We start from the raw sequence: 22,500 nt of genomic DNA on the forward strand, positions 1-22,500 counted from the left end.
ATAGTGGCATACAAAATGTAATGACCAAAAACAGGTTTGAAGAAATCAGTCAGTACATTCATTTCAATGATTCTTCACAAGAACCACCACACGGTGCCGATAATTACGACCGATTATTCAAAGTACGGCCAATCCTCGATAACATTTTGGAGAAAATTCAAAATGTTTTTGAGCTGTCGAAAAATCTTTCGATTGACGAGGGAATGATAGCATTTAAAGGAAGACTATCATTCCGACAGTACATGCCCGCTAAACCAACAAAATATGGCATAAAAGTCTGGATGGCGGCAGACTCAAGCAATGGCTAGGTGTCAAATTTTTCTGTTTACCTCGGACAAGAGGGAAACGAACATCGCATTCATGGCCTTGGATATGATGTCGTGATGAAAATGGTGACTCCTTTCCTTAATAAAAACAGGCACATATTTTTTGACAATTTTTTTTCGAGTTCTTTCCTCTTTGATTGTCTTCTTGCTCAGAACACTTATGCATGTGGAAAAGTTCGCTGCAACAGGAAAGACTTACCGCCGTGTGTAAAACAAAAGCTCAAGCAAGGAGAGATAGTTACTGCGCAGCGTGGCGCTCTAGTTTTCACTAAATGGCATGACAAGCGAGATATTTCTTTCTTGTCGACAAATGTTTCCCCGAGTGAACCGATGTTTACACCGCTTTCATGGGAGGAGTTGATCGCGCAGATCAGCTTCGCTCATTTTATTATACAGGCTGGCAATCACGAAAGTGGTACAGATATATTTTCTGGTTTTTGTTCAATTTGTCCATCTGCAATGCTTTCGTCCTGTTCAACATTCATCGTGGAGAACGACGTAAGAAACCATTGCTGGACTTGAACTTGCCAAGCAACTTATCGGTGGCTTTTCTCAAAGGAAGAGAAAGAGGCGCTCCCTTGATGTTCCAAGCGAAACTGCTGTGTGTGGATCCAGGACAGCATATTTCTGTCCATGTAGAAGGGAGAAAGAGAAAATGTGTAGCGTGTATCAAAGCTGGCAGGAGAACCCCGAAAGGTTACAAAGTGGAGACGCGTTTCGAGTGCAAACTCTGTAAAGTTGCACTCTGTCCAAGATGCCACAATGAGTTCCACATGCAGGCGGAATAAACTCTGTTGAGCTTACCTGTTCAAGCTACAATATCTTAGATTGACTATTTAACTGTTTTATGAAATCTTTTTAGGGAATACACCATGTTTCCTTGCTTTACATGTTACTTGTTGAACAAACCAATGGTGGTGCCGGCATTAATGGCGGCAAATTTGAATTTTTTTTTCAGTTCTCTACTTTCTTGAGGCAGTGCTTAATGCTGTTAACAGATTAATTGCAGTCAAAAATAATTATGAATGAGTGAAATAACAATCAGACGGTATTTTGTTTCCCATTTTGGGAAGTAACATACCATTAAAATCTACTGAGCATGCATGTTTTGATTTTGTGTTGAAGTCTTGGTGCTGCCTAATTAAGTATTCAGGAACAAGTGGTTTTGGGCCTAATTAGCATATAGTAGTGAAAGGGTTAAATTTAGTTGAAAGGTCTTCTGACTTCTTTATTTGGACTCTTTCTCGTCACAGCATTGTTCCAAAGAAGAACTGAGTAAAACAGTTTGCAAAAGTACAGTGTGTATTGGTCCCCATAGCGTAGTATTCGGTATTTAGGAGATATCGTGGCCCTTGATAACCTGTTTACAAGGGTAGATGAAATGCCATGCTTTCACTAAATCGTATATTTACGAGAAACAAAATGGTGGTTCCCCACAATGTTGAGGTTAAAACTTGGACTTGAACTGTTTGATTTGGGCAATTTCTAAATATTTTCTCGGTGTGAAAATGAGGAGTCTTCCTCTTGAAGTCCTTTTGGAAATTGCCAAGTGGCTCTCTCTGGAAGAACGCATGATACACTTTGCACCAGTCTGCAGAGATTTTATGCTGTCATACATGATTCTAGTCTTTGGCAAATAGTTAACACTAATGCTGAATTTACCCTTTGTTTGTTTAATTCATTATTTACAAGGCACGCTAGGGATTTACGTCATCTAGGCTTTAGATATTCCCAAAAATTGCTAACACTACACACTGCCGAGTGTTTTATAGAGAAGTCCCTAATAAATTGTGCCAATTTGATCTTTCTAGACCTTGGGAACAATACCTCTATCTTTTCTCTGCATTTTATACGACATATTCCCTTTTTAAAGTGCCTTGATGTAACAGGTCAAAATATCGCTGCAGACAGTATAGTAAAGTCCCTTCTTACAAAAGAAACTTTGGAAGTCTTACGGATGTCAAATGGAAAATCCTTGACTTGCATACTTAAGTCCCTCTCTGGAATTAAAGTTGTAGATGTCAGTGTCTGTGGACAAAGATCGGTGGAACAACCTGATGATATTTTGCACAATTGCAAACAATTGGAATTGTTGTCTTTTTCTCCTGCCTGGGGTCCCTCCGATCTTTGGTTACACCTTCTCACTCATTTTAAGCATGTTACATTTGGGGATTCCATAACAATTTTGTATGAGGAGGAAGAAGAGCTGTACTGAAATGTGCAATTGAAAAAAAAAAGCTAATCATATGACTTATGATTAAGTCAGTTGCTATAATAAATAACCAGAATTATATAAGCACATTGTACATTGTGAATTTGTTTCTATTTCAGTATTGGTGACTGATAATGATGGAAATGCACCATTAAGTCAAGCAAGTGAAATTGATGTGGGTGGTGTTTTATGTCAGAAATAGACATTTAGTCCTTGAGCCAAGCTGAGAAGCTTTTTTTGATGATTCATTATAAACCAGGAACAGATTTTGCCTTCCCTAAAGTTATGATGAATGGATGCAATCGTTCTTTTCAGAGGGGCTGGCTGGAAAAGTATCCAGGGCTTGTTTACAGCAAGGAATGTGATAGTGGCGTCTGTCTGGCATGCCTTTTCTTTTCCATGCGTGAAAAAGTAGGTGCTTTAGTAAATACCACGTTCACCTTGGTGGACAAAGGTAGGTTCTGTGTGCCATGAGCACGAGAAACTCCGCTTTCTTTCCTCAAGTCAGAACCCTGAAAAAAAAACATTCAAGCGCAAATTGAAAGCGAACAGAGGAACACCATATCGCGAAACAGGGAAATAATAACAAGTGTTGTAAAGTGCATCCACTTTTGCGGAAAACAGTCCATTGCTTTAAGAGGGAACAGAGATGACAGCAGCGCCGATGAGAGATCAAATAAGGGAAACTTTCTTGCCACATCGATGCCGGGGATGAGCCATTAAAAAAACACTTTGAAACTTGCCATACAAATGCCAGATACTCTAGTAAGGCAATACAAAATCAAATTATCAGTCTGATTTAAGAATACATAAGCGGATCTATTGTTCAGGAGATCAAGGAAGCAACGTTCCTCTCGGTTCTTTGTGATGAAGTTACTGACAATGCAAATCTTGAACAGTTGTCGTTTGTTTTGAGGTTTGTAGACAAAGGTTGTCAAATTCGAGAAGAATTTCTAGATTTCCAGTGCACTGACCGGAAAACCAGGCAAGTTATTTCTGGCCTAATCTTGGGGAAGCTTGAACAGTGGGGTCTTAAAATCAAAGAATGCTGGAGTCAAGGCTATGACGGTGCCTCTAACATGTCATCCCAAGTACGTGGAGTGCAAGGTTTAATTTCTCCAAAAAAAAACCTAAAGGCCTTATACATGCATTGCAATTTGCACGTTCTGAATCTGGTTATAGTTAAAGCATGTACCTTGCCAACAATTCGCAACATGGCTGGCACCATAACAGAGATTTCAAATGTTTTCAACAGGTACCCTAAGCGGCAAAGGTGCCTAGAAAATGTAATAAGCATAGATCAGCCAGATTCCCGCCAAGCAAGATCCGTGACCTCTGTCGTACATGTTGGGTTGAACGCCACAAGGCTACGAAACATTTGCCCAACTACTGCCATCAATTGTGAAAACACCTGAAGTTATTTTGGATGAGCAGCAGCACCAACAGTATAGTTTGAAAACGCCATGGAATTGGGACAGGGAAAGTATTCAGAAAGCAAATGGCTATCACAAAAGTTGCTCGTTTCAATTTCTTGTTTCGTTGATAGTGGGAATAAATACTCTGGCTGTCATCAAACCAGTTAGCATTAAGCTTCAAAAGAAGTCTAATGACATCCTCAAAGCATACAACATGATAGCGGAGACGGAAAAACAGTTAAGGCAAATCAGAAACAATGCCGACACCATATTTAAGGCATGGTATGCAAATGGCGTAGCCCTTGCCTCAGACCTTGGTACCAAGCCGAGCGTCCCAAGAACGGCCTCGGGACAGCTACACAGAGAGAACACCTCTCATGAGTCCCCACAAGAATATTACCGTCGGACCTTGTTCATTCCTTTCCTTGACCATATCACAGAAAAGATGACATCAAGGTATATATATAATATATAATGTTTTGCATTAGCTTTTATTTGCCTTGTCAGTTTCAAGTTACAAACATTTATGATAAAGCTCCTCTCGATAGTTTAGCTTCTTAATACTTAAATTAATAATATAAAATAGCATCCTTATGATGTTTACCTTGCCAAGCGAGCAATTCGTCGGATCTTGGGGTGATTGTGTTGCCTGAAAAAGCCAATCACCATTATTCTTCAAGTTGTTTGGTCAATATTCAAGTTGTTTGGTCATGTTTGCTTTATTTTTAGTAACTTGCGTATATCCAATTTAGTGCCTTACAAGTTGTCCGACATCGGAGACCCTCTGGCTTGTTATTTAACCCCTTCTAGCGTGACTTTTACCTCGCAAGGGGCCCTACTGCGCATCACACATATCAAAACTATACAATTTGGGAAACAGGTGTTAGAAGTTCTATTGCCTCGTATCCCTGGCTCACCGCTTCGCCCTGTAACAGCCCTCGAAGAGTATTTAGCAGGTTTCGGCTACTGCCTTATTCCCCTTTATTTGTTTGTAATGCACAGGAGTAACCAGACCTATTCTGGCACACCAGTATAATGCATTTATTAAGGTTTCGCTTTCCGCTATTGGATTAAAATCCCACTCAATACTCATCGCACAGATTTCATAGAGGAGGCGTGACATTCGCTTTCTCCCATGGAGCTCCTACCGTGTTTATAAGAGCACAAGGCGATTGGAAGAGTGACACCTATTTAGTATATCTTACTCTGAACATAAATATAAAATTCACCATTCCATCACAAACAGACTCTCTCCAACCCCTTCATCAAGCCTCCCATCAAGCCTCCCACCCACCTCTCCCCGGTGTTTCAGGTGCTACAAGTTTTTGTAGCTTTGCAGTAAATGATTTTTACCCCATCTCTGAGTCTGTCTGTTTGTGATAGTAATTCAGGCTCTTGTGTACGTCAAGGCCCAGATCCATGCAGGAGGACATAAATGATATCATAAACCACGCAAATTAAACCATCCAGTAGAGTTAAAAATTAACCAAAAAATTGGTTTTATCAACAGAGTTGATAATGTAAATTGACCACCATACAGGGATTCTAAAAGCTCACTTTCGAGCATTAGCCCTTCGTCAGAGTGAACCAGTCAACCAGTTTATTTTCATTTCATTTAATATATAACACATGGATCATAAATTATTTTGCTCTCTCAAAATTGCAATTGCTTTCTTGAACTCTCCTAGGGCCCTGCAACTCCTACAGTACTCAACAAAATGCATGTTGTGAAAACATCGTTATGCATGAATGAAACCCACATCAAGTTCAAAGATAGGACCTATTTTTACCAGTTCATTCCCATCAAGCCTGGTCACTTTGGAATGAAGTGTTTCACTCTTGCCAAGGCAAGTTCTGGCTATGGACTCATCAGAAAAATATACATGCATACTGGAAAAGATAGTGGTGTGGCGCAGACAGATATTGCAAGAAAAGCAGTCATGGGCCCAGCCCTATGGAAGCATTTTTGTCAAGGGCTATTAACTACTAAACCCCAGTGCCATTTTTCAAATACCTTGAAGGGCTAGGCATACTAGGCTGTGGGAAAGTGCAATCAAACAGAAAAGGGCTCCCAGTGGACATAACAGATTCTCACAATGAAGAGACTTGAAGAGAGTAGAAAGTGTGTATTGACAGAGAGGCACCAACTATGTAGACCATGGCAAAATGGTCAACACGCAATTCAGAGGAGAAGAAGTGTAACTTCTGTAACTTCTGTAACAAGGATGTTAAAGTGAAAGGCAAGAATACCTTCCATAAGAATATAACAACATGTTCACAAAACCATGTTGCATGCATAAAAGCAAGTTTTTCAAGCGATTGTTGGGTTCCAGTGTACAATGACAAGGTTTGTCAAGTGCAACACACACAGTCTTCATCAACAGAAAAAGTACATAGTTGGAAGCATTCTGGAATTGAACCAAGCAAAGATCCTATGACAGTCAATTAAATAAATTGATTGACATTGACAGGGTCAGCATTTAAGAAAACAACTGCACAACGACAGTGATACCAGTCGTTATCAGTGGTGCACCTTTATGTGAATACATGTAAATAACACTTCATCATACCAGTCAATGCTTGCCATCCACATTCACATCATAAACAAACATATATCACTATTTCATTTTCTCTGCCAACATTTCCTGCCTAACATTACATGTACATGTATCAACCTTAACAAGAATGGGATGAAAGATGCAATTTTGACTTGAACTATTTAAGTACTAACTAAAATGTTCAAAAGTTATTATTGTACCTCTGTTATATTTAAATAGGCAAGTTTATTGGCATTAATAAGAGTAATCTTATAAGTCCACCACTACATGTATGTATGTATGTTTGTGTTGCATAAAGTTACCATGTTCACTTTGAGTAGTATCTTGATCTTTGCATCTTACATTACAGTGTAAAATAACATTGTACTTCAGTTCAACTTAACCAAGGCTGTCTCATTTTGCTCAGTTAGGTCATTGATGTACATGAACTTACACATTTCCATTTGCATTATCTGTTAAAATTATGCTTCATTTCTGACCGTAAGGGCAATTCCATAATATCTTTGCCGTGTTTTTCCTTGAAGCGAGACTGCAAACGGTGTACGGATGTACTTGTACTTCTTTTAGTATTTTTTTAAACCATGTTGTTGTTAAAAGAGACCAGTTCATCATCTGTATAGGTCACAATGGTTTGGTTTTCCAGAATAGACGCTTGACCTTTTTCGGCATTGATAACTGTTTGGTTTTCCTAGGGGAAGAACTGTCCTTTGGCTTTCTTCCCTCGTCTCTGCCATTTTGTTCCTTCTTCAATGCGTTTTCTCATACCTTTGAGTGTGAGTGGTTTCCTCAAATTTTCTAAAAATTTGAATTTGAATTCAAAATTTGGCAGACATTCATTTTCTGTAAATTTGTTCATTTCAAAGTTGATCTTTTGGCAGCACGAATGGCATTTTCGTTTTCACAATAGCAACAATTTTTGCTCGAGACTCACATCAGCAATATTCCTTCATGCACAAGTGCAATTCCATGCTTTACCCTTTCACCACCGATGGCCAGTTTTCCAGCCATGCGGAAAATGTTCAATTCCACTAATAGCCGGTAAACCGGCCAAACAAAACAGTTGACATTAAGGGCCTGGATCTAATTGACCACTATCTGGAGGGGGCATACCAGTTTTTCATTCTTGCCAAAAGGGTGTGAGCTTGAAGTTTCCAGGATCAAAAGCACAAGGTTTCACTCGACTTTCGCTAGATATTTTGCTTTCAAACTCAAAATGGAGCCTTGTGCGCACGGTCGCCATTTTTAAATCACGGTAAAATGAATTCTGAAAGTGACAGCAGTAATTCCAGCAGCAGTTCTCATGAAACTGAAGATTCTGATAGCCTATCCAATGCCAGTGATGATGAATTAGAAAACTTGTTCGACAGATCGAAGATTTTCCTGGTTTTGATGTAGCTCTTCCCGAAAATATTCATTGGGAAAACAAACGATTTCAACCTGTGATCAAAGAGTTTCAATTAACACCTGGTCCTGCGATAGATTTACCCAATTCTGGGAGAGCAATTGACTTGTTTATGCTGTTTTTTGACAATGAACTCATCGAACCATTCGTTAGATTTACGAACACCAATGCCGAGGTGAAGGAAGCGAGAAATTGGCAGGCTGTCATGAGCGAGGAAATGAAAGTGTTTCTAGCCTACTAAGTCATTTCTAACGACTTGGTGGTACTTCCACAGGATGAACTGTACTTTTTATCAACCTGGGATACGAAGATTTTCCACACCCCAAACTACAGAAACCTGTTTTGTTCTAAGAAACGACTGTTCCAACTGAAAAAGTATATTTACTTTGTGGACCCTCGGTACATTTGCACCGAATATGAAGAAAACGATCATCTGTACAAAATAAAAATGTCAGCTCATCCGTTATTGAAAAGTATAAAACACTTTTTAACTGTGGCCAGGAAGTTTCTGTTCATGAAGCCATGAAGTCATAAAAGTCCTCATGGCGAACGGACACGGCTGGTGCTTTAAGTTTATTTTACTCTTTCTACTCATCAGAAGCACAAAGAATTTACCTTCAGACGATGGTCTAACTCACACAACCTTGTATGGGTCAGCGAGAACCCTGGACCAACCGATAAAAAACCGAAATGCCAACAGTGCTCTAGGACCATTGCTTTGAACCATCGTATCATCATCTGCAGTTCGTGTGACTCAACATATCACATCAAATGCGGAGGTGTCACACCAAAGCAACACAAGACCATAACAACAAGTAACCAAACCTGGAAATGCTTGCACTGTGCACAGTTACATGTAACTGCCACTTTGAACAACAATGCATTGACCAAATTACCATTCAGCCATGCCACCGATGAATCGTTTTCCTCATTGTTTGGCGCTAAACAACAAGACTCAATACGAAATCTGACCGCTGACGATTTGTATAATATGGTGAACAAGCTTAATGTCGCTCCAAAAGATATTTGTGTTGGTCATCTGAATATCTGTAGCTTGTGTAATAAAATTGATGAACTTAACTTGATACAAAATATATGCCGCTTCGACATACTGGGGATCACTGAAACACACTGACCATGATATTCACATCGATGGTCTTGAGTTTTTACGCCTTCATAGAAAGGATCGTAAAGGCGGCTGATGTGTATTGTATTATGCCGATTACTTAAATGTCATCCATCGAAAGGATCTGGCCAAAAAAGACTTTGAGACTGGATACAGGCCAAATTTCCAACCACTAATGTATTGTTTTCTGTAATTTACAGATCTGAACTGCACTTGCTAAATTTCTTCAATAATTTACAGGACGTGATTGAAAAAGCCTGGATGAAAACAGACAATATTGTTCTACTTGGTGATTTGAATTGTAACTTGCGTGGAGTAAACGAACATTCTCCGTTCTCAGACTTATAAACCAAAACAAGAAATTTACTGCATATTTTTGACGTGTTCAATATGCAAAATGTGATAAAGGAAGCAACAGGTATAACACCTTCGACAGAGACCTTGATTGATGTGATTGCTACAAATAAGCCGGAATTGGTTAGGAGAACTGGAGTACTGCCGCTGGGCATCACAGATCATAGCCTAGCAAGGCTGCTGCCTAAGAAAATTTTAAAGGGGCCCTCAGAGCTAAACGCTGAGAACTTAGGAGCCCAACATATGAAGTGAAAGGTGTTGCTGTGAAAAATTAAGGAGCCCAGAGCTATTCTTTGGGAGCCCCAGGCTACCGGGCTCCTGTTAGGCAACAGCCTTGCCTAGTATATGCAACCTTCAGATTAAAATGAAAAAGGCCGCTGCCCATAGTCCTTACAGTCAGGAACTTCAAACAATTTAACACAGAGAATTTCAAAGCAGACCTGGAACAAACACCCTTCCACATTGCATCTGTGTTTGACGACATGTATGATGTCCTTTGGGCGTGGAATCAATTGTTCAGGGGCGTTTGCGATTCACACGCACCACTGAAAGAAATTAAAGTGCGAAGCGTATCGTCACCGTGGATCAATAACATTAGGTTAAAAATGAATCGTCGATTTAAGTTATTCAAGAGAGCCTTATGAACCGTTTCTTCTCTACGATAGCTGAGAAATTAAATGCCGGGCAACTCCAAGCAACACAATTCTCGACTAGCCTATGCCCCATACCTGTATCACATATATCCAACATTAGTCTATCTAGCTCTGATATTGACAGGAAAATTACATTACTGAAGAATAATAAATCCACTGGACCAGATGGTATATCACCCAAATTACTGAAGCTTGCAGGTACTGCTGTTGTTGCCCTGCTGACCAGCCTTTTCACGCAAAGCTTACGCGAATGTAGAGTTTACAATAATTGGAAAGTGGCCAGACTAACACCTGTATTCAAAAAAGAGGATCCTACAGAAATCGGGAACTATCGCCCACTTTCCTTGCTAAGTATTCCCAGCAAGATTTTAGAATCATGCGTAGCGGACATGATTGCAAAATATGTTTTCTCAGAAAGTCAAGCACTCATCACTGACAAACAAAGGGCATACCGAAAAGGGAGATCAACATAGCTATTACTCATCCACCTGACTGAAACTTGGTGACGAGCAATTGATAATAAATTAGTTGTGGGCACCGTATTCATAGACTTCCAGAAGGCATTTGACTGCATTTCACATCCAATCCTCCTTCACAAGCTACAGCACAACTTTGGAATCACAGGAAACTTACTGGTATGGCTAACAGATTATCTGTCTGATCGGAAACAGTATACTGTAATTAATGGCATACCCTCTGAGAATACTAAACTTGCACACGGTATACCACAGGGCTCAGTTCTCGGGCCCATACTCTTCACCTTATACACAAGTGATCTTCCGAATGCAGTTAACAATGCAACGACATTCCTGTATGCCGATGAATCTATAGATCAGGTCATAACAACGCTGAACAAAGCTCTAGAAGAACTCGCCCACTGGTGTAAGCAGAACTCTCTGGTACCACACCCTAAAAAGTGTGAAGGAATGATCCTTAAAAGGAATCATTTCATTGGTCCCTTTGGCAGTTCAAAAATCAATCAGCATCACATAAAATGGTCGCCCAGTTCTAAGCTATTAGGTGTAACCATTGACAACAAGCTCACATGGTCGAATCACATATCAGAGCTTAAGAGAGGGTTTGTTAACAAGCTCAACCTGATCAAACGCAGCAGCTTTTTACCTAAGAATTCGCCTTTAGATTTAGATTTTCAAGTCATTTTACCTTCGGTTATTTATGCGTTACCAATTTGGGGGTGTTGTACAAATAAAAACGAGTTTAATTCTCTAGAATCAATACACTGTAGGGCAGCTAGAATTATTTATAACCTCCCACGCGACATGCCCTCTGAAAATGTTCGCAAAACAGCTAAATGGGACTCTTTATTCGACATATATAAAGTCAAATTAGCCACTTTAATTTATAATATCTACAATCACATAACTCCATCATGTTTGGTACATTTAATCCAAAGAAGAAAGAGTTTAAGTACGACCTCCGTCATCAGCATCGTGCTAGCGTACAACGTTTTGACACTTATTTTATGAAAAACTCTATATCTTACGGAGGATCCCTTGTTTGGAATCTTTTAGAACTGTCAACGCCAGGGATTATGTGAGAAACCTGAACTTTAATGAAGAGTCACCACAAATGGGCTGTCCTGAAATTGGCAGTGATTACATATTTTATTGATTTGATTTATATTCTAATTTTAATTGTACATATTTCACCTTTTATTGACCACATTCAATTATAATAATTCTTAATAATATCTTTGTTTCATATTTGGACAGCCCCATAAGCTGTATTAGCTTTAAAAGCCACTGTGTTTTTAAATAAAAGATGTTGTTGTTGTTGATACCTTTCAAGGGGAGATTAGAAATCAAGGTGAGGATGCGCAACAAACCTGTTAAATTTGGTGGCATTAACTTCTTTGTTCTTTGCGATGCGACAAGCAGATATTGCAAGAATGTTATCACTTATGCTGGCAAAGATGGTAGAGCAGCCGGAAATCTTGGCAAAACTGGAAAGATTGTCATGGAACTGATGCAGGATTTGTATCGAACTAACCATCACTTGTACATGGACAACTTTTACACAAGTCCAATACTTTTCAGACCTCTCAAGGCTGAAGGATCCTAGCTGCAGGCACAGCGAAACCAAGACAAGGGTATCCCACTAATGAAGTCAAAGCTGTTCAGTTGAGATCATGAGGACAAGTTGCCTGGATGAGTTGGAATGGAATGTTAGCTTTGAGATGGCAGGATAGAAAAGACGTTTTCTTCCCAAGTACTATCCATGCTCCTCCTCAAGTGCCTAATTGGGTTAATGCAGGACCAGCTCCAGACTCAGATGAAGAAGACCCCAGCGTAGTCAGAAGAAGAATGAGAGTTTGAGGGCAATGGCAAAGCCAGAAAATCTACAGACCTCCAACTGTAGCTGATAACAACAGGTACATGGGTGGTGTGGACCTTTGTGACCAGATGACTGCAGTCAACAAGAGTAAGAAACAACAGCATGGTACTTGAGGGTCTTCATCAAATTCCTGCTTACATCCTGGAGGGATACAAGATTACCCACAATGGCAGAGGTAAAAGAAAGAGGGATTTGCGTAAGTTCAAGCAAGACCTGTGTGTGCAGCTTGTGGGAACCACTCCTGCCAGAACAAAGGCAGCCAAGAGGCAAAGGCAAAACATGCTTCCTGAAGATCATCTGGAGAATGTTGGCCAACACTTACCCCTCAAGGGTGAGGGAAATGATCATCGATGCGTTGTGTGTGAGAAGAAGTACACAGAGGCTAAGAAAAATGGGAAGACCCGCAAAAGGCACAAGACCAGTTACAAATGTGGGCAGTGTAATGTTTATCTGTGCATTGGCCTTCCCGGTGAAAGTTGCTTTGTGGATTATCACACCAAAACTGTTTCCTGGTCATGAAATTGGTTGTTATTCCATCAATGTTTTTCTTTCGTGGAACAAGGATTGTGGGTGTTTTGTTTTTAAAACTACAGCAACAATGCTTTTCAGCTAAGGTTTATTTTTCAAAGGGTTTTGCAGTAAATTGCACCCTTTTTATAACATATTTGATGGTGCATGGTGATTGCATATGAACTGCCTTTTTGTTTTATTTGCGGTAAACTTTAAACATCGTTTAAAGCTCTTCACTTCGTATCTTGTTAGAACAATGAAGATAACAAGTCATTTTATTGACATTTTTTTATCATTGAAGGTTGATAACTCTTCCTTTCTGGACATCTTGTGTTGGTATGATATATACAAGAGCATCATACAAACCTACAAGAATGAATATTGTGATCATCAGATATTAATTTTTGGAATTTTGCAACTTCAAAGTATTCTTTGATCTTAGGAATGAATTTTTTCTGCATGAAAGACAATCAGAGATTAAAAATATGTGGGACTTCTTTTTTAAAAAAAAAAAAGGCTGCTTCTGTGTGTAAAATTGATTTGAAGACAACCTGTCAATTTTGGGTCGAATTCCCAAAATGCCCTGGTGTCCTGGGCACTTTTTACCCCAAATTCCCGGTGGTGACAGGGTCAATGCCGGTACCCTCTCTTCGATAGCCAATCAGACCGCAAGTTTACCTTTAGCTATGTGATGCCATGAAAAATTCAATAGCATTCAGAGCATCTATTGTGTGGAGCGTCCTTACATGTACTTAGGATCTTGCAAAGACATCCAAAGTTAAGAATTACACTAGAGTGGCCTCTAAATCTGACCATCTACACAATTTAGACTTTCAGGTAGAATCTCCACAAATAATGCCCCACAATAATAATGGTAATTTTTTTATAATCTTATTATTAACTCCTTGACACCCAAACCGGCCAGACTTAGTATTTTACCCAGTCTAATGCAAGACAATTTTACTGGTCAGTGGGGAACCCCCAGGAGTCAATGGGTTACAATGATTTTAATATACTTTTATTGCTTAAGTTGTAGTTAGCTTAAATGCATGACCCCATAGGCGGCAATGCTTTAATCACCATTGTACAATATATTGCATTACAAAGTTACTGCATTGTATTATATTGTATTGTAATGTCAGCAACAAGAACAGGGCCTTTTCCTTTGAGGGCAATTGGACAAAAGAAAATTCAAGACACATGCACTTCTCTATTGTCATCTCTCCCAGGTCAAGTACTCTGTGCAAGAACTTGAATTTGGGCACGTTGTTTGCACTGCTTAGTGCCCTTCTGTAGTATTCGCTTAAGTAATCAGTGTAGCCCTCAACTTCTACAGCTGGTAGATGAACCTCATGTATCTCATGCAACATGCATTGCTTAAATGCAGAGACCCAAGCATCTTGGATCAATGGGCATTACACTACGCTGCCCCAAGTACAACAGGAAAACAGAAGGGGGTACAACCTTTTTAATATCATCAATCTTATTATGGAATTCCTTACCTGTGAAAATAAGATCCAGCGAAAGTGTCAACTCTTTCAAACACAAATATATTGAGTATGTTAAGGAGGGGTACGCTAATATTGACCATTTTCAAATATCTTAATTATTGTAATTATTGTGATTATTTGTGTATTTATATATATACATCCTTTTATTCATTGTAACTTTTCCTTGTTATAATTTAGGTGAGGGCCACAGGTTTCTCAGTTTATGACTGTAAAGTGTTTTCCCTCGATAAATTAAGTTATTTATTTTATTTATTTTATGGGCCAAGCCCTGCTAGACACTGTATGTGCAGGCAAATGTAGGCACCACAACCATATCTAATGCTCTGCTGGCTGAGGTACATCATCCTTGGTATTTCGGATAAAGCCCACTCCTCCAAGTTGCAGCTAAGGTCAAGAGCCTTCAAGACAGAAAGCATTTTGTTAAGTGCCTTCTGTGTTAAAGGTTTCAGAAAGCTATCTAGGACAATCACTACTTTCTGCTTTGGAAGGACTGTTAGGAGAAACAAATGTTCTGATCAAGTACCTAGTGTTGTAAGGTGTCATGATCAGATCTTGCATGGATGGTCACTTGCCTTGTTGAAGGCGCTCGGCTACAAGAACACTCTTGCCCTTTTCAAAAACCCATGATACCGTTTACACTTTGACATCTTTCTCTTGACCAGCAGATTGGATCAATTTGAAGTAATCATCTACTGCATAACAAAATTTGTCAGTCAGTTGTCTTGCAAGTTATCTAAGTTGCCAACCAAGCTCTACAAGTCATTCATATACATCAAACTGCAAGCTCCATGGAAGGCTTTCAATCCTTTCAAGGTTGCATCAGTAGACCTTACTCACGATGGCCACCATGTTGGATTTGCTATTATCATGTAAATTAGCTACACACTTCTGAGGCGGCAAACAACACAAGTTCAAGAGGTTTTAACGAACATCTTAGCCACACAGACGATTTTTTTCACGTTCATTGAATGTTTTTCACTTAAGTAGTAAAATAGAATGATTACACAAGTTACTTCAATGTTTTTTTTATAGTGAAAAACGAAGTAGAAAATCAGAATGTCAAAATGTCAAAGGCAATCAAAGATATAAAATTATCATAAATGGGACTTAATTCTAAATTCTAAAATGTACTTTTTGAAAATGTTATTTCAATGTTTTGACGAGCCGATTTTCCACAATTTGCCTTTTTTCCAATGTTTGCCCCCCAGCATAACACATGGCTAATTTGCATGACAATTTGAAAACCAACATGGCGGCTATCGTGAATAAGGCCTATTTAAGTGCCTATATGCCTCATGTAATGAGGAAAAAATGGGAATTTGTTTCTGAACAAAGACAAGAGTTCATTGGAAAGACCCTGCTTGACAGAACAATTTTGCTTTTCCGTTGTTGTTACAGAGCTGACAAAGCTGTGGCCTTCAGATCGAAGATAGAAAGTTGGAATTGGAGAATAATGTTGGTTTTTTTCAGGGTAAGGCAAAACCAGAACTTAACCCTGCAGCAAAAACGTCAGACCAAGGATGGGAACCAACAACAAACTCAACCTCCATAATACCACCATTGAACCCAAGCCACAGCTGGTGGGAGGTGAGCATTCTCACCACTGAACCATCCTTGCTCCCCACAACCATTCTTAACATTTCTATCCTTTGATTCTCTATTCGGTGACTGATGTAGTGACAAACACTCAAATACATTGTAAATGTCCCAAATCATTACGCTTGGTAACTTTCAGACTAATTTAAATTGAATTTGATTTTAAGACTGTTCAAAATACATGTACATGTATATCATGCCTGAAATGAAGTGGTATACATGTATGAAATACCAACTGAAGGGAGATTCATAATGTAAACCAACAGAAGTACAATGTAACTTCTCAGGGCTCTTGTTTGAAAATGTGGCGTAGTGGTTATCTATCGAGCCTCCTACCACTGCTAGCTGGGGCTCAACTCTGGCCCCGGCTTGCATGTGGGCTGAGTTTCAGTCGATCTCTCACGCGTTTTTCTACGGGTACTCCGGTTTTCCTCCCTCATCAAAATCGACTCACAGCTAATTAACATCTAGCTGTGGTGCTGTGCTCCGACATCCACATGGACTGTATAGCGGCAGCCAGGGGCGCCCTTGTATGCTTTCAGCCCAATATCATGAGCTGCACCCTTCGTAATTCAGTCCTCAAGACTGCAAGTAAAGGGTGATTAGCACTGCCAATTATTAATTATTATTTTAAAAAATAATAACAAAAAAAGTCACTTGCAAACATATGCAAATGCCTACTATCAGTAATGTACAGTAATACTCACAACACATTCAGTGTAATGTCCACATTATGCAATTGTTGGTTAATGAAATCAACAAAAATTTGTTATGTACATGTACATGTAGAACTTTTTTCACAGCAGTTGGAACAGTCTACAATCAACTTTTTTGTCAAGAATTTTACTTCACAGGAAATTAAATTTTAGGGAACTCATCTAAACATGTGGTTGTTTTTTGCTGTAATATCCACCCTTTCTTTCATTTGTCTCTCAAAGGGATTGAGAGCTTTTCCCTAGGGGAGGGGGGTGATCCATATGAAAAGGGGAGGGTGGCTCATCAGAAATTTTAAATTAAACCCCTAAAGGAGACCAATCTGTGTGTGGCCCAGGCTGATTTTGACCCCTAAAAGAGACCATATTAAAACACAGAAACACAGATAAATAAAAAATATGGCTACTTAATGATGGAAAAGACATTATCATCTAAAACTTTCACCCACGTGAAAAAATATCTAAGTGTAAATATACAGTTTTATATTTCTTCGCATGCTACCCAAAAGGAGACCTTCACAGCTATATATGATTGTGAGAGTGAGACCAAAATCCACAATTTACACCCCTAAGCGAGACGACAAGCATCCCTCCCCTTTTTATATAGTAGTCCCCCCATTTGCCCAGGAGCTTTTTTAATTTTTTTTTCTGAGAAAAGTCAAAAGGTCACTAAAGGTACGAGAACGCCACAAAACAATTGGTTTAATTGGCAAAAACAATAGCTGTGCACACCCTGCACATGAGTTTTACATTTCGATCATTTCGAAACATTTCTTTGCCGTTCTCGTCTTGACAACAATGTGAAATGATCAAATTTGATGTCACATGGAGGACGCGAGCACCTGACAACGAATTTTTAATTTTCTTTCTCAATACCCACACCGTTCTTGCCAATTTTATTCTTGGAATGCGGACTCACACTTTCCATGCCGAGTGACTTGGAGTAATCACAAAATTATGACAATAATGGGAAATAATATTTTCATAAGACATTCTCGTAGCTGTCATGCTTAAGGTCCCTAATAGATTAGTTTGAGGACCTCAGTTAGCTGTTTTAAGGGTTGATAGGAGCTTCAAATTTATTTCTTTCCCTCTCAATGTAATGTTTGCAACATGGAATTACCCTTAAGTACATGAAGTACATGTAGTTCACCCTTCTTTGCCTCATGTTGGTGTTATACATGAACCTTATATTCTCAAATAATTACATTTTACTATGTAAAAGTAATGCTTTTCCATTTCAAGTAAAATTTGTCTTTTGCACCAACAGTTTAAGGAGTAATGCACCTGAAAGGACAGATGAAAATTGTTGCCCTTTTCGCCCACTGCCAAGCAACTAGTATGCAAAATTTATCTTTGTTCTAGTATCATTCAACTTCAATGTTGAGTAACTTGCTCATTTTCATTCCAAAAACACAACAAAACTTGTTAAAAACTCACATCCCTTCATTGACCCTGGGCTCAAAAAATACATGTAGCAAGCCAATGAAATTCCTGATTGACCTCAGACCTCCTTTACATTAATGATTGGTGTGATTCAGTGACTGTATAACATAATATTATTATACTGCATTATACTGCCCAGTATTTCCTGAGTACCTTTTAAAGTGCCCCTGTGACCAAACAATCAATTATTATTTTTCTTTGGATTTCAAATCTATGTTAACTAAGCCTTGATTTAAAAAAGACACCTATTTTTTTTTTAAACTGGAATTTTCCTATTTAATAGTCCACCATTACTAACTTTAAGTTCTTGAGAGAGTTGGATTGAGGAGAAAATGACGTCAAAGGCTCACTACTTTAAGAATGCAATGCGTGTGTACATCGCAGAATGAATAATATTATGCAGCACGGGAGTTTTGGGCTTTCAGACTTTTAAACTGGCGCTTTGCATTTATAATAAGCTGCATTCACATGTTGAAATTTTAACCCTTTGACACCCAAACCGGCCTAAACTCGCCAGACTACTCTCTCTAACGATTTTACTTTTCAATGGAGAACCCCTGGGAGTAGCCTTTGACATCACTTTTCCCTGGATCCAATTCCAACCCTCTGAGGTACAGTAATGGCGGACCATGACACACTCAAAGTAAACGACCTTTGGATGAAAAGCAAAGCTAAAAACTTTGCCAGTCAGGTGTTAAGCAAACACACTTTCAAAATCTGAAGAAAAAGAGGGAGCGATTTTTTTTATAACTTTGTTACACTGTCCTTGACTGACGAACGCAGCTGAACATGATCATTGATAGTGCATATTGCCGACAATCATTTTGCCGACTTACTTTCGAACGTATTCGATAGGAGACCTCTGGAGAGTAAATCAACATTTGGAAGTTCCAAGTTCATCAGAGTTTAGAATGTCTCACAGCTAATTTCACCGAATATACAATAAGAGGGACTCACCAACATACATCCGAATCCTAAGGATCTACAATCTTGGACAAAATTGTTGAGAAAACTCTGCTTTTGGACTAAACTCCGATCACGAGTATGAAAAATAAGCTCTGTTTTTGCCCCCACCCCCCCTGATCAATGTTGCTAGACGAGAAAAAGCATGTCGAACCTGGGCTTATCAACATTGGCTGTAGGGGGGAGGGGGATCGCTAATAATGTGCGATATTAAGGACGTAGTGCGCAAAATAACCCCTGTTTTTAATATTCTCAACCCTTTTTGTCCAAGATTGTCTGGGGATCATTTTGCCCAAGAACACAAAACGCGTGTATGTATGAGTTCTGTTAGTACAAAAAAGAAAATATATCAGTCGTAGGCATGTCGTCATGGTATTCGATTGACAATTAGAGTTAATTAACCCTAATAAAGAAAAACAATGTTACGTCATCATTGAGGTTCATTATCAAAACAACTGGAAATGGTACATAATAGTCATGTTGACGACGCTTTAGAAGTGTATATTTTATTACAGGTGCAAGATCATAACGACAAAGCTAAAGATGTTGCTGAGGAAGTAGGAGTTTCATCAGTAACAATCTTTAGGATCAAGAAAGGTGTCCAAGGCCTTAAAAGGAAAGTTCCTTGGTAAAAGCCACAACAAAGGTGTGATCAGATGTGACCCATAGGATAAACTATATGGACCCTTCTTTGAAAAATATGTCAGAGAACGTTTTGGGAAAGCAAACAAGAATGTGGTATAACAGGAGCAAAATAGTAATAGAGCAAATTACTTCCGGTTGCAAGAAACCCACTTCCTGTTTGTAAACCGTGCGTCTTCGAATACGAATTGTCACGAATTTTAAGTATAACTGCAAGGCATTATATTTATTTCCCCTACTGTTCTCTCAAGGCGTTGCTAATGAGTATAAACTATGCACAAAATCAATGAGATTTCTACATTTCTTACAAAAAGTGACGCATTTCAACGGTTAACACACCGGCGGGCTAAAAACAGACTGGTCATGAAAAATATTTCAAATCTGTTCAAATCACGTTAACCGACCAAAATTTCTCATTCCTTCGCCGTAAATCTATGTCAGTTAAAGAACAAACAAAATTAACCGTTGTTAACCGTGCAATTTCCTTATTGTGTGTAATCTTACAGAAATATATCTGCGATAATTTCATATCTGTATATACATATTGATCAGTGTAAACCAAAGTGGGCAAAAACAGCTAGGGCAAGGCCGACTGGTTTTGATATAACTCCTTCATATTGTCCTCGTTATAGGACTCAGTAGGTCTCTTATTTCTTAATCGTACTAATGTATGAATTCCACGATGTAAAAGAACAGCAATTCGCAGTGCAGTGCAGTGCAGTGCAGTAAAGTAAACAGAACCCTATCTTATGTAAACAATTCACCTACATGGCTAATAATGCACTGCTGTAACAATGTGTTTCACGCAATATTATTGTATGACAAGTAATCCTCGACAACTTACTGTGTATCAGCTATGAGAAGACGAGTTTTACATACTATAAACATATGAGAGTGTTCACACTCTCATATAGACAGATATTTGATAGTTTATACCAAATACAATCTTGGACAAAATTGTTGAGAAAACTCTGCTTTTGGACTAAACTCCGATCACGAGTATGAAAAATAAGCTCTGTTTTTGCCCCCACCCCCCCTGATCAATGTTGCTAGACGAGAAAAAGCATGTCGAACCTGGGCTTATCAACATTGGCTGTAGGGGGGAGGGGGATCGCTAATAATGTGCGATATTAAGGACGTAGTGCGCAAAATAACCCCTGTTTTTAATATTCTCAACCCTTTTTGTCCAAGATTGTAATTTCATGTTCAGCTGATTTCAGAAAATGGCCAAACATGAGGGATGACAAATATACGCAAAGGGATTTGCCAAATACTCTGGCTGCTTAGAATGTCTTTCAACTAATTCTTCACACTGCTGTTATCCAATGCACCATAAGAGGGGCCCACCTAAAAACATCCGAATCGGAAGCATCTGATTTCAGAAATTGGCCAAGGCCAAACATGGGGGATGACAAATAAACAGCAAAGGGATTTGCCAAATACTTCGGCTGCTTTTACAAACACATCCTTACCGCTTACCACTGCATGAATGGCTTGTAACTTTTGTGCTTGAGACAACAGACTTCACTTGTACCCGTATTTCAACTGCCTTGAGGACAAATCATTGCCCGCTCGACTGCCCGCTCATGTTGACAAATCTCGTCACCAGAGCTCCTCTCTTTTGGGCGTGACACGAGACCAGAGACACTGGTGACGAGCAGGGAATGACTGACGACTGCAAAATTTCCAGGTTACAAGGGTTATCGATCGCTGAATATTGGCCAACGTCGTTTTTTTCGTGTTTATGGACCGAGGCGAGGTCAAGGTCCAAAAACACGCAAACAAGAACAAGGCCAGTATCCAGCCATCTTGACCGAACATGCTTTGTCAATGAGGGATTTTTACATGGGATAAAACATCAAAAAATGAGCTTTGATCTTGCGGGACCAGGCGAGAAATACCGAGCGAGCAAGACAGCTCCATCTTGCCAGCTCACGGAGTTAGTCACATAATAAATAACGATATGGTTGATTTCTAGTTTTCTTTGAATTGAATATTATCGTTAATTTAGGACGTCCCAGGACTCTTGGTAGCAGGGAAAATGGTGGACGAAATGTTTTAAGCAAGAGCCGATACAACGTAGATTTGATTTTAGTGGTGTGCTATATTTCGGCTGGCCAAACCAGCCTTCTTCAGGTACAAACTCTCATTGTACCTGAAGAAGGTTGGTGAAGACTGGGAAGAATGGTGAAAGAAGGCAAAGTTGTATCGCCATGCACACAGCGTTGCAACGTCACGGCTCTACAGCTGAGGGAAGTAACATAATCAATTCCGGAAACAAGAAGCTGGAGACAGCTTTGTTCGTGCCAGGTTCTTTTGGGGAAGCATCGGTAACTTTTTTCCTTCAGTTGGAAACAAATCTGGTCGTATTGTAAGGCCCAAATTGAAATGGCATCACAATTACTGTACGTTGACAATCTTGATTTGCTAAAGGAAAGGACAATAATTTTATTGTTACTATTGTTCTAGTTTTGGTACACAAACCAGAAGCAAAACAAGGAACATTATTTTATAGAATTGAAAGAACTTAGAGCAAACTAATATTAATTATTATTGGTTAGTATTTCTGTCCTGAATGATGTAATTGCTTATCTGGATAACTGTGAACACTATTATTAACTTTATATCACACAGCTCACTGTTACCTATGAAGTTCCGTGATGTCATGGGTTTGAAATGCTGGGAGGTTCAACAAGTCAGTTATAGGGTCTGATAGAC

General features: G+C 39.2%; 1 protein-coding gene across 2 annotated transcripts in view; it reads right to left on the reverse strand.

Annotated features, from left to right (window-relative positions):
- LOC138029465 (uncharacterized) overlaps window positions 1-21,376 on the reverse strand; it is a 31,119-nt gene extending 9,743 nt beyond the window's left edge. The window contains exon 1 of one of the 2 annotated variants that reach the window (XR_011127882.1): window positions 21,255-21,376. Coding sequence is in view for 1 of the 2 variants with exons in the window: in XM_068877193.1 (XP_068733294.1) it covers window positions 21,262-21,269 (8 nt within the window). In the remaining variant the exon portion in view is untranslated. The remainder of the gene's footprint in view (window positions 1-21,254) is intronic. The other variant, XM_068877193.1, reaches the window with a different exon arrangement.
- Window positions 21,377-22,500: the final 1,124 nt, after the last annotated feature.

The sequence above is a fragment of the Montipora capricornis genome, chromosome 13 (genome assembly GCF_036669925.1).
Source record: "Montipora capricornis isolate CH-2021 chromosome 13, ASM3666992v2, whole genome shotgun sequence".
In the NCBI taxonomy this organism is placed as follows: domain Eukaryota; kingdom Metazoa; phylum Cnidaria; class Anthozoa; order Scleractinia; family Acroporidae; genus Montipora; species Montipora capricornis.